This window comes from Protomyctophum parallelum, assembly GCF_964188405.1.
Source record: "Protomyctophum parallelum genome assembly, chromosome: 1".
Taxonomy (NCBI): Eukaryota; Metazoa; Chordata; class Actinopteri; order Myctophiformes; family Myctophidae; genus Protomyctophum; species Protomyctophum parallelum.
The window spans coordinates 1091263-1103870 of NC_139697.1; the positions used below are offsets into that span (position 1 = coordinate 1091263).

General features: G+C 47.5%; 1 protein-coding gene across 1 annotated transcript in view; it reads left to right on the forward strand.

The window, feature by feature from the left end:
- asns (asparagine synthetase) overlaps positions 1–11699 on the forward strand; it is a gene marked incomplete at its 3' end in the record, with an annotated part of 38150 nt that extends 26451 nt beyond the window's left edge. The window contains exons 11-13 of the mRNA XM_083771080.1: positions 6127–6208; positions 6440–6595; positions 11490–11699. Of these exons, the coding sequence (XP_083627206.1) occupies positions 6127–6208; positions 6440–6595; positions 11490–11699 (448 nt within the window). The remainder of the gene's footprint in view (positions 1–6126; positions 6209–6439; positions 6596–11489) is intronic.
- Positions 11700–12608: the final 909 nt, after the last annotated feature.

The following is a 12608-nucleotide window of genomic DNA, read 5'->3' on the forward strand; positions in this document are numbered from 1 at the left end:
TCTCCCCATTTCCTGTCAGTCTACTATCAATCTATCAATAAAGACAGAAAAAATATATATATTTATATAGCAAGGTTTACAGAACAATGATACATGGTAATAAACGAAGACCTGGGATAGTTAATGAGTCATTAAAATAGCAGATCTACAAGCTCATTCTACACAGAATGATCAGTGTTAACCCATTCTGGGAGGGAACCCCTTTTGGTGTTAGCATTACGTTATGCTTTAGCTATTGAAAAATAGCAGATCTACAAGCTCTTAGCGCGCCACCGAGTGGCGCGCTACGAGCTTGTAGATCTGCTATTTTTGAAAAATCGAAGAACGACTGACATAGAAACATAGCTTCTTCAGATAACTGTCTCAGGTCAGAATGGGTTTAAACTGTGTTTGTTTGATGTGCATTATAGGCCATGATGGACCCCCAACATGCTGTACTGTACATACTGTACAATCCTTTGTTCTGTTGGGGTCCATTTGGTTTCCGTTAGTCACACATAGAGGTCCTTTTGGTTCCTCCCTGGACCCGAATGCAGAGGTTTGTTGCTACACTGTGTTAGCGTTTCCTTCCACTAGATGTCAGTGTAAGCCCTTCAGTGACTGAACCTCAAGCTGCTTTGATTCTACAAAATGTCTTCTAAATCCTGACAGTTTTCTGTCAGGAAAAAATAGCAGATCTACAAGCGTTATACTTAAGCTGTTGAAAATTGCAGATCTACAAGCTCATAGATCAGCTTGTAGATCTGCTATTTTTCAACGGCTAAAAGTATAACATAATGCTGAAGCAGAACCAGCTCTGCTTCATTTCATCACATTTCTGTTTTTTTTTCCTGTTTTAATTCAATGCCTACTGTACTGTACTGTACTGTACTGTACTGTGCTGTGCTGTGCTGTGCTGTGCTGTGCTGTGCTGTGCTGTGCAGTGCAGTGCAGTGCAGTGCAGTGCAGTGCTGTGCTGTGCTGTGCTGTGCAGTGCTGTGCAGTGCAGTGCAGTGCAGTGCAGTGCAGTGCAGTGCAGTGCAGTGCTGTGCTGTGCTGTGCTGGGCTGTGCTGGGCTGTGCTGGGCTGTGCTGTGCTGTGCTGTGCTGTGCTGTGCTGTGCAGTGCAGTGCAGTGCAGTGCTGTGCAGTGCAGTGCAGTGCAGTGCAGTGCAGTGCAGTGCAGTGCAGTGCAGTGCAGTGCAGTGCAGTGCAGTGCAGTGCAGTGCAGTGCAGTGCAGTGCAGTGCAGTGCAGTGCAGTGCAGTGCTGTGCTGTGCTGTGCTGGGCTGTGCTGGGCTGTGCTGGGCTGTGCTGTGCTGTACTTGTGTACAAGATTTCACATGAGCCACAAAATCACAAAATGTGTTTCAGTGTCGATTTCGTTGATGAAAAGTGTTTGTGGAATTCCTTCTTCACTGACAAACTAAATATAAAACTATCCTATGAATTCCTTCTTCACTGACAAACTAAATATAAAACTAACCTATGAATTCCTTCTTCACTGACAAACTAAATATAAAACTATCCTATGAATTCCTTCTTCACTGACAGACTAAATATAAAACTAACCTATGAATTCCTTCTTCACTGACAGAAACTAAATATAAAACTATAAAAACTTAAACTATAAAACTTGGTGCGTGCGTGCGTGCGTGCGTGCGTGCTTGGGCACGTGCGTGCGTGCGTTTACCGAACGCACTGAATCCTGCTACATATCATTTTCATCTCTTATTGTTCTTAAACAATAAAGTATTGACCATCAAATCATACCAGAAGTGGATTGGATGAATAAATTACTCAGCCCTCAAAGGAACAGTACACGAGTGGTTTGGCTTGATAGAATATATGCTGAATAAATATCCTCTTTGTTTGATAGAATATATGCTAAATAAATAAATAGCTTGATAGAATATATGCTAAATAAATAAATATCTTGATAGAATATATGCTAAATAAATAAATATCTTGATAGAATATATGCTAAATAAATAAATATCTTGATAGAATATATGCTAAATAAATAAATAGCTTGATAGAATATTTGCTAAATAAATAAATATCTTGATAGAATAATGCTAAATAAATAAATATCTTGATAGAATATATGCTAAATAAATAAATATCCTCTTTGTTGGATGGATTCCAGAATCACACTGATTGAGCTCTCTGGGAATTAGTATGGAAATGGAAACCAGACTGTTCAATCAATACCTTTTCATTCGGTCTCGCTCCCCGTGTACAACTTATCAATATGATGTGTGTGTGTGTGTGTGTGTGTGTGTGTGTGTGTGTGTGTATCTGTGTGTGTGTGTGTGTAGGCCAGGGGTCATCAATGTGCATAACCTTTTGTGTCGCTAAATCCCACCCCAAAAAATGATTGTCCAATGCCAATTCAAGTAGTTTAGCAACTGTTGCTATGCAGGTCAGGCTGTGTTGTTGAACACACACACAGCTTAACGTCATGGCTGTGTTGTTGAACACACACACAGCTTAACGTCATGGCTGTGTTGTTGAACACACACACAGCTTAACGTCATGGCTGTGTTGAACACACACACACACACACAGCTTAACGTCATGGCTGTGTTGTTGAACACACACACACAGCTTAACGTCATGGCTGTGTTGTTGAACACACACACAGCTTAACGTCATGGCTGTGTTGTTGAACACACACACACAGCTTAACGTCATGGCTGTGTTGTTGAACACACACACAGCTTAACGTCATGGCTGTGTTGTTGAACACACAGACAGCTTAACGTCATGGCTGTGTTGTTGAACACACACACAGCTTAACGTCATGGCTGTGTTGTTGAACACACACACAGCTTAACGTCATGGCTGTGTTGTTGAACACACACACAGCTTAACGTCATGGCTGTGTTGTTGAACACACACACACAGCTTAACGTCATGGCTGTGTTGTTGAACACACACACAGCTTAACGTCATGACTGTGTTGTTGAACACACACACAGCTTAACGTCATGGCTGTGTTGTTGAACACACAGACAGCTTAACGTCATGGCTGTGTTGTTGAACACACACACAGCTTAACGTCATGGCTGTGTTGTTGAACACACAGACAGCTTAACGTCATGGCTGTGTTGTTGAACACACACACAGCTTAACGTCATGGCTGTGTTGTTGAACACACACAGCTTAACGTCATGGCTGTGTTGTTGAACACACACACAGCTTAACGTCATGGCTGTGTTGTTGAACACACACAGCTTAACGTCATGGCTGTGTTGTTGAACACACACACAGCTTAACGTCATGGCTGTGTTGTTGAACACACACACAGCTTAACGTCATGGCTGTGTTGTTGAACACACACAGCTTAACGTCATGGCTGTGTTGTTGAACACACACACAGCTTAACGTCATGGCTGTGTTGTTGAACACACACACAGCTTAACGTCATGGCTGTGTTGTTGAACACACACACAGCTTAACGTCATGGCTGTGTTGTTCAACACACACACAGCTTAACGTCATGGCTGTGTTGTTGAACACACACACAGCTTAACGTCATGGCTGTGTTGTTCAACACACACACAGCTTAACGTCATGGCTGTGTTGTTGAACACACACAGCTTAACGTCATGGCTGTGTTGTTGAACACACACACAGCTTAACGTCATGGCTGTGTTGTTGAACACACACAGCTTAACGTCATGGCTGTGTTGTTGAACACACACACACAGCTTAACGTCATGGCTGTGTTGTTGAACACACACAGCTTAACGTCATGGCTGTGTTGTTGAACACACACAGCTTAACGTCATGGCTGTGTTGTTGAACACACACACAGCTTAACGTCATGGCTGTGTTGTTGAACACACACACAGCTTAACGTCATGGCTGTGTTGTTGAACACACACACACAGCTTAACGTCATGGCTGTGTTGTTGAACACACACACATAGCTTAACGTCATGGCTGTGTTGTTGAACACACACACATAGCTTAACGTCATGGCTGTGTTGTTGAACACACACAGCTTAACGTCATGGCTGTGTTGTTGAACACACACAGCTTAACGTCATGGCTGTGTTGTTGAACACACACACAGCTTAACGTCATGGCTGTGTTGTTGAACACACACAGCTTAACGTCATGGCTGTGTTGTTGAACACACACACACAGCTTAACGTCATGGCTGTGTTGTTGAACACACACACAGCTTAACGTCATGGCTGTGTTGTTGAACACACACACAGCTTAACGTCATGGCTGTGTTGTTGAACACACACACACACACACACACACACACACACACACACAGCTTAACGTCATGGCTGTGTTGTTGAACACACACACAGCTTAACGTCATGGCTGTGTTGTTGAACACACACAGCTTAACGTCATGGCTGTGTTGTTGAACACACACACTTACCATGTCCGGCGGTCGTTAAAGTTGATTGAGTTGGATACTGTTTCTCCCTCTCTGTCATTTCCTCGTATTTATATTTATATTTCCTCCATTTCTAGTTTATTGAAATAATGTCATGCATATTTGTCTTACCAGCTCAGTGGCCTTGTGGTTAGAGTGTCTGCCCTGAGACTGGGAGGTCGGGGTTCGATCCCCGGCCGGGTCATACCAAAGACTGTAAAAATGGGACCCAGTGCCTCCCTGCTTGACACTCAGCATCAAGGGTTGGATTGGGGGTAAGTCCCTGTGACATACTAGCGTCATGTCCAGGGGGTGTACTTGTACATCAAGCTGCCTCATGCTACAGAAACAGGAGATAGGCTCCTGCCCTATGGGCCTCATGGCTACAGAAACAGGAGATAGGCTCCTGCCCTATGGGCCTCATGGCTACAGAAACAGGAGATAGGCTCCTGCCCCTATGGGCCATTGGGCCTCATGGCTACAGAAACAGGAGATAGGCTCCTGCCCCTATGGGCCATTGGGCCTCATGGCTCGGCAAGGCTACTTACTTACTTATATTTGTCCAGTGCGTAGCCTACTGCAGGCCCTCAATAATGTTTTATGCAAAATAGTAAAAAAGAAAACAAGGCACTGGCTTTAATTGTGTCCTAAGACTCCTCAGTGTCCTGTGTCTGGTCTCAGGTCAGAATGGGTTAATTGTGTCCTCAGACTCCTCAGTGTTCTGTGTCTGGTCTCAGGTCAGAATGGGTTAATTGTGTCCTAAGACTCCTCAGTGTACTGTGTCTGGTCTCAGGTCAGAATGGGTTAATTGTGTCCTCAGACTCCTCAGTGTTCTGTGTCTGGTCTCAGGTCAGAATGGGTTAATTGTGTCCTCAGACTCCTCAGTGTACTGTGTCTGGTCTCAGGTCAGAATGGGTTAATTGTGTCCTCAGACTCCTCAGTGTTCTGTGTCTGGTCTCAGGTCAGAATGGGTTAATTGTGTCCTCAGACTCCTCAGTGTACTGTGTCTGGTCTCAGGTCAGAATGGGTTAATTGTGTCCTAAGACTCCTCAGTGTCCTGTGTCTGGTCTCAGGTCAGAATGGGTTAATTGTGTCCTAAGACTCCTCAGTGTACTGTGTCTGGTCTCAGGTCAGAATGGGTTAATTGTGTCCTCAGACTCCTCAGTGTTCTGTGTCTGGTCTCAGGTCAGAATGGGTTAATTGTGTCCTAAGACTCCTCAGTGTCCTGTGTCTGGTCTCAGGTCAGAATGGGTTAATTGTGTCCTAAGACTCCTCAGTGTTCTGTGTCTGGTCTCAGGTCAGAATGGGTTAATTGTGTCCTCAGACTCCTCAGTGTTCTGTGTCTGGTCTCAGGTCAGAATGGGTTAATTGTGTCCTCAGACTCCTCAGTGTACTGTGTCTGGTCTCAGGTCAGAATGGGTTAATTGTGTCCTAAGACTCCTCAGTGTCCTGTGTCTGGTCTCAGGTCAGAATGGGTTAATTGTGTCCTAAGACTCCTCAGTGTCCTGTGTCTGGTCTCAGGTCAGAATGGGTTCATTGTGTCCTAAGACTCCTCAGTGTACTGTGTCTGGTCTCAGGTCAGAATGGGTTAATTGTGTCCTAAGACTCCTCAGTGTTCTGTGTCTGGTCTCAGGTCAGAATGGGTTAATTGTGTCCTAAGACTCCTCAGTGTACTGTGTCTGGTCTCAGGTCAGAATGGGTTAATTGTGTCCTCAGACTCCTCAGTGTTCTGTGTCTGGTCTCAGGTTGGAGTTGAGGGTTCCCTTCCTGGACCACAGGTTCACAGCATACTACCTGTCCCTGCCCGACGAGATGAGGACGCCCAAGGTCAGTGCACTGTCCTCCCTCATCTCTGCGTGCGTGCGTGCGTGCGTGCGTGCGTGCGTGCGTGCGTGCGTGCGTGACTCAGCACTGTTTTCCAGTGATGCTCAAGACACTTCTATTTTCAGCACATTTCAACAACACGGCAATACAATGTTTCACAGAAACAATAATTATTATTATTATTATTATGAATGATGATTATTAAATATTGTTCCATTATGCCGGTGTCTCCAGAACGGCGTGGAGAAGCACCTCCTCAGAGACTCCTTCAAAGGGTTAAACCTGATCCCTGACGAGATCCTGTGGAGGAGGAAGGAGGCCTTCAGCGACGGAGTCATGTCCGTCAAGAAGTCCTGGTACACCGTGCTGCAGGAGCACCTGGAGGCCGAGGTGGGTACTGCACTCTTAGACTTAGATAGCATCTGATACAGACTTATAGCATGTTATGTAGACGGCACTATAATTGCATTGTATATAGTCATAGCACGCCATAGTACATATGTACTGTATAGCATAGTAGTATATATATATATAGCTTATATGTATAGTCTCATAATATAGATATTCCACTGTTACTTTCTTAGCTTACGCATGTTTTATGATAAATGCTTTTGTGATGTATTCCCATGCTTTTGTTCCTGATTATTGTAAGTCGCTCTGGATTAAGAGCGTCTGATAAATGCCTAAATTGTAAATTGTAAATTGCAGTCTGTAGTCCATCTAGCAGTCTGTAGTCCATCTAGCAGTCTGTAGTCCTATAGGGGCACCTAGAGGCCAAGGTGGGTACTGCAGTCTGTAGTCCTATAGGGGGCACCTAGAGGCCGAGGTGGGTACTGCAGTCTGTAGTCCTATAGGGGGCACCTAGAGGCCGAGGTGGGTACTGCAGTCTGTAGTCCTATAGGAGCACCTAGAGGCCGAGGTGGGTACTGCAGTCTGTAGTCCTATAGGAGGCACCTGGAGGCCGAGGTGGGTACTGCAGTCTGTAGTCCTATAGGGGCACCTAGAGGCCGAGGTGGGTACTGCAGTCTGTAGTCCTATAGGGGGCACCTGTAGGCTGAGGTGGGTACTGCAGTCTGTAGTCCTATAGGGGGCACCTAGAGGCCGAGGTGGGTACTGCAGTCTGTAGTCCTATAGGGGGCACCTAGAGGCCGAGGTGGGTACTGCAGTCTGTAGTCCTATAGGGGGCACCTGGAGGCTGAGGTGGGTACTGCAGTCTGTAGTCCTATAGGGGCACCTAGAGGCTGAGGTGGGTACTGCAGTCTGTAGTCCTATAGGGGCACCTAGAGGCCGAGGTGGGTACTGCAGTCTGTAGTCCTATAGGGGGCACCTAGAGGCCAAGGTGGGTACTGCAGTCTGTAGTCCTATAGGGGGCACCTAGAGGCCGAGGTGGGTACTGCAGTCTGTAGTCCTATAGGGGCACCTGGAGGCCGAGGTGGGTACTGCAGTCTGTAGTCCTATAGGGGGCACCTAGAGGCCAAGGTGGGTACTGCAGTCTGTAGTCCTATAGGGGCACCTAGAGGCTGAGGTGGGTACTGCAGTCTGTAGTCCTATAGGGGGCACCTAGAGGCTGAGGTGGGTACTGCAGTCTGTAGTCCTATAGGGGCACCTGGAGGCTGAGGTGGGTACTGCAGTCTGTAGTCCTATAGGGGGCACCTAGAGGCCAAGGTGGGTACTGCAGTCTGTAGTCCTATAGGGGCACCTGGAGGCTGAGGTGGGTACTGCAGTCTGTAGTCCTATAGGGGGCACCTAGAGGCCGAGGTGGGTACTGCAGTCTGTAGTCCTATAGGGGCACCTGGAGGCCGAGGTGGGTACTGCAGTCTGTAGTCCTATAGGGGGCACCTAGAGGCCGAGGTGGGTACTGCAGTCTGTAGTCCTATAGGGGCACCTAGAGGCCGAGGTGGGTACTGCAGTCTGTAGTCCTATAGGGGCACCTGGAGGCCGAGGTGGGTACTGCAGTCTGTAGTCCTATAGGGACACCTAGAGGCCAAGGTGGGTACTGCAGTCTGTAGTCCTATAGGGGCACCTAGAGGCCGAGGTGGGTACTGCAGCCTGTAGTCCTATAGGGGCACCTAGAGGCCGAGGTGGGTACTGCAGTCTGTAGTCCTATAGGGGCATCATTTATGAAGTCGTTTCGCAGAAGTGGTTGTATGCTATGTGTGGGATTATGTGGGCCGGCGGTGGATCAGCGGTAGAGTGACCGGTTCGATCCCTGTGGGTTCCCCCAGAGTTAGTGTCAAAAGTGTCCTTGAGCAAGACTCTGAATCCCTGATTGCTCCCAATGTGCTGGTTGGTGCCTTGCATGGTTTCCACTGTCATCGGTGTGTGAATGTGTGTGTGAATGGGTGATTGTAGTGCACAATCTATGTAAAGGTGTGTGTGAATGGGTCAATGTAATGCACAATCTATGTAAAGGTGTGTGGATGTGTGTGAATGGGTAAATATAATGCACAATCTATGTAAAGGTGTGTGTGTGTGTGTGTGTGTGTGTGTGTGTGTGTGTGTGTGTGTGTGTGTGTGTGTGTGTGTGTGTGTGTGTGTGTGTGTGTGTGTGTGTGTGAATGTGTGTGTGTGCAATCTATGTAAAGCGCCTTGGATAAAGGTGCTAAATAAAATGCACCATTTACCATTATCTGACCAGGTACCATTTGATTGGGCAAAACCTTACATATTCTAAATTATACTAAATGTCTATTGGTTCAATACAAGTAAAATAATATAGCCATATTACAACTTATGAATCTTGAACCTTAATCCATTTTGACCTGAGGCTGATTCTAAACATTTTCAAGATTTTTCAAAAAATAGCAGATCTAGTGCCGCACTACGAGCTTGTAGATCTGCTATTTTTCAGCAGCTAAAGTATGACAATGCTTACATGTAGTGGTCATATATAAATATAGCAGATCTACAAGCTCATAGCAGGCCACCGAGTGGTGCGCTACAAGCTTGTAGGTCTGCTATTTTTGAAAAATTGAAGAGCGACTGACGTAGAAGACATTTTTAGAATCTGATCTCAGGTCAGAATGGGTTAAATGTACTATGGTGGGAGCTATCCATGGTGCTGAAGTGTGTAACAGTGTAGGAGCTATCCATGGTGCTGAAGTGTGTAACACTGTGTGGGAGCTATCCATGGTGCTGAAGTGTGTAACATTGTAGGAGCTATCCATGGTGCTGAAGTGTGTAACACTGTAGGAGCTATCCATGGTGCTGAAGTGTGTAACAGTGTAGGAGCTATCCATGGTGCTGAAGTGTGTAACACTGTGGGAGCTATCCATGGTGCTGAAGTGTGTAACAGTGTAGGAGCTATCCATGGTGCTGAAGTGTGTAACACTGTGTAGGAGCTATCCATGGTGCTGAAGTGTGTAACACTGTAGGAGCTATCCATAGTGCTGAAGTGTCTAACACTTGGAGCTATCCATGGTGCTGAAGTGTGTAACAGTGTAGGAGCTATCCATGGTGCTGAAGTGTGTAACAGTGTAGGAGCTATCCATGGTGCTGCAGTGTCTAACACTGGGAGCTATCCATGGTGCTGAAGCAACACTGTGTAGTTGCTGAATGCAACAGGGGTTCCCGCCCAGGATGGGTTAAGGCAACTAAAACAATTGTAAAGGTTGTTTTTGCCATAATAGTGAATAACGAGGCAGTTGTGTTTGAATCTCTCTCTCCCTCTCTCTCTCTCTCTCTCTCTCCTGGCGTGATGGTAGAGAAATGGATAGCGATTATCTCTCAAAGAGATTATAATTTACATTAACTGACAGGCTTGTTCACACCTGGAACCTGTTCTCACTGCACACCACAGTCCCTGGGGAGGGGGAGGTGTGTGTGTGTGTGTGTGTGTGTGTGTGTGTGTACGTGCGGTCCCCCCCCCCCCATACTGTATTGTTCGTCTAGAGTCCTGATCAGCAGGCTGTCCGTTATGTTTGAGTGACGGACGATTGATTTCCACCAGGAAATTAAGAGCTGTTTTGTTTCGCCGCTCCCACGCCCGTCTTTTCATAGCACGCGGTCGCCCCTTACCGCATCCCCGCCGTTTCGCCATTCCCACGGATGTCTCTCTTAGCGTGCACGTGGCCTGCATGTGCACGTGCATCCCGTGGAGAGCGCTGCGATAAGTGCTGCCTTCACCCCGAGCCCGTTTAGCTCAACGCCGCTCCTCCACCGCGCTCTCACGCCATTCGTTAGCGGCGGCATGCTGTCAATCACTGCAGCGTTAGAGACGTACGTATTCTCACTCATAACAACAGCAGCCTGGAGGACGCAGTGGGCACACACACACACACACACACGCACACACACACACACGCACGCACGCAAGCACGCACGCACGCACGCACACACACACACACAGTACATTCAGGTTAGCCACTGATGCATTGCTCATCATTAGGGAGCAGCAACATGTGGTAAATGGACTGCATTTATTCATGGACGGTGTTTTCTCCATCACGTTGTGGCTGATTTTTAGACTTTATGAAAATAGCAGATCTACAAGCTCACAGATTTTAGGCCCAACCTGGCCCTGAAACGTCGGGTCGGGTTTGGGTCTCTCTCTACTGTCTAAGTGAAGGTCTCTCTCTCTCTCTCTCTCTCTCTCTCTCTCTCTCTCTCTACTGTCTAAGACTTAGACAGGAGATCTTCTCAGTTCTCATTGTATGCTAGTTACTGCCATTCAGGATGGAAAATGAAATCCATTTGGATTTGGGGAGAAGTAGTTTCATAAGGGGCTGGTATGAAGTAAAGAACATGTATTTTCATAAGGGGCTGGTATGAAGTACTTGATATAAAGAGAACATGTTCAGTTCACTAGTCTACACTCTACTCTACACCTGCCTTCATTTCATCTGATTGTCTGTCTGGCAGGCACTTAACAAGCCATCGTTAACTGTGTCTGTTAGAGAGAGGGGCCGAGAAGAGTGGCTTTGCTCAACTTGATTTATACTTATATTCTCCACTCTGATGAAGGTACATGTTCGATATATCATGCAGCCTTACGTATTAGCCTATATTTACCTATTATTGCTTGAGGCAGGCGGGCCGCATAAGACGACGTCGCGGGCTGCATGCGGACCGCGGATCACCAGTTTGACACCCCTGGTCTAAGTGAAGGTCTCTCTCTCTCTCTCTCTCTCTCTACTGTCTAAGTGAAGGTCTCTCTCTCTCTCTCTCTCTCTCTCTCTCTCTCTCTCTCTCTCTCTCTCCTGTCTAAGTGAAGGTCTCTCTCTCTCTCTCTCTCTCTCTCTCTCCTGTCTAAGTGAAGGTCTCTCTCTCTCTCTCTCTCTCCAAGGTGAATGACGCCCAGTTGGAGACCGCCCCCCAGACCTTCTCCCACCTCCCCCCCGGCACCAAGGAGGCCTTCTACTTCCGCCAGGTGTTTGAGCGGTTCTTCCCGGGCCGCTCCGCCTGGACGCCCCACTACTGGATGCCCCGCTGGATCAGCGCCACCGACCCCTCGGCCCGGACCCTGTCCATCTACACGCCCGACAAGGAGCTCTGAGAGGTGACCCTATGGTGGTCCATCTGACCCCCATGGGTGACCCTACGGGTCAGACCCATGGGTGACCCTACGGGCCAGACCCATGGGTGACCCTACGGGCCAGACCCATGGGTGACCCTACGGGCCAGACCCATGGGTGACCCTATGGGTCAGACCCATGGGGTGACCCTACGGGTCAGACCCATAGGGTCACCCATGGGGTGACCCTATGGGCCAGACCCATGGTGTGACCCTACAGCTGGTCAGATATACTGTATCACATTGTAAAGCTACTGTACTGGTTCCCGAACTTTTTCATGTCAAGGACCCCCAAATGGACACATAGTTAGCCCGCAGACCCCCATTAGAAAACATATGCCACAGACCCCCCCCTTCCCCAGGTTTGATCTGCATTAGGCTACGGACCCCCATTAGAAAACATATGCCACGGACCCCCCCCCCCCCATTAGGCCACGGACCCCCCCATAAGAGAAGAATTCCAAGGACGTTTATAAACCTTTTAGCATTGCTCCAGCTAGCATAGCCCCTCCTCCTTCTCCAACGGCCATGTTTTATTTTCTAAATCCAGCTCCGTTTAGCCTTCATTAGAACCAGGTTTTCAGAGCGCCGTGTCTCCAAAGGTTAGAGAGCTGTCCATGGTGCGCCGGCACGCACCCGACCATCGTAAACAGCTGGTTGTGGTCTGTTAAGACTCACCCTGTGTCTCCAGACATGTGTGGTCGGTTAAAACTCACCCCAGACATATGTGGTCGGTTAAGACTCACCCTGTGTCTCCAGACATGCGTACGGTTAGGATTAAGTTGGGGCACGTCGAACCAAAGATATACAGTCAGCTTGTAAGCTAACGATTTAGCCATCTATGCAAGACAGACTTCAGCTGGTTCCTTCCCTGCTAGTATGTTTAAAAGA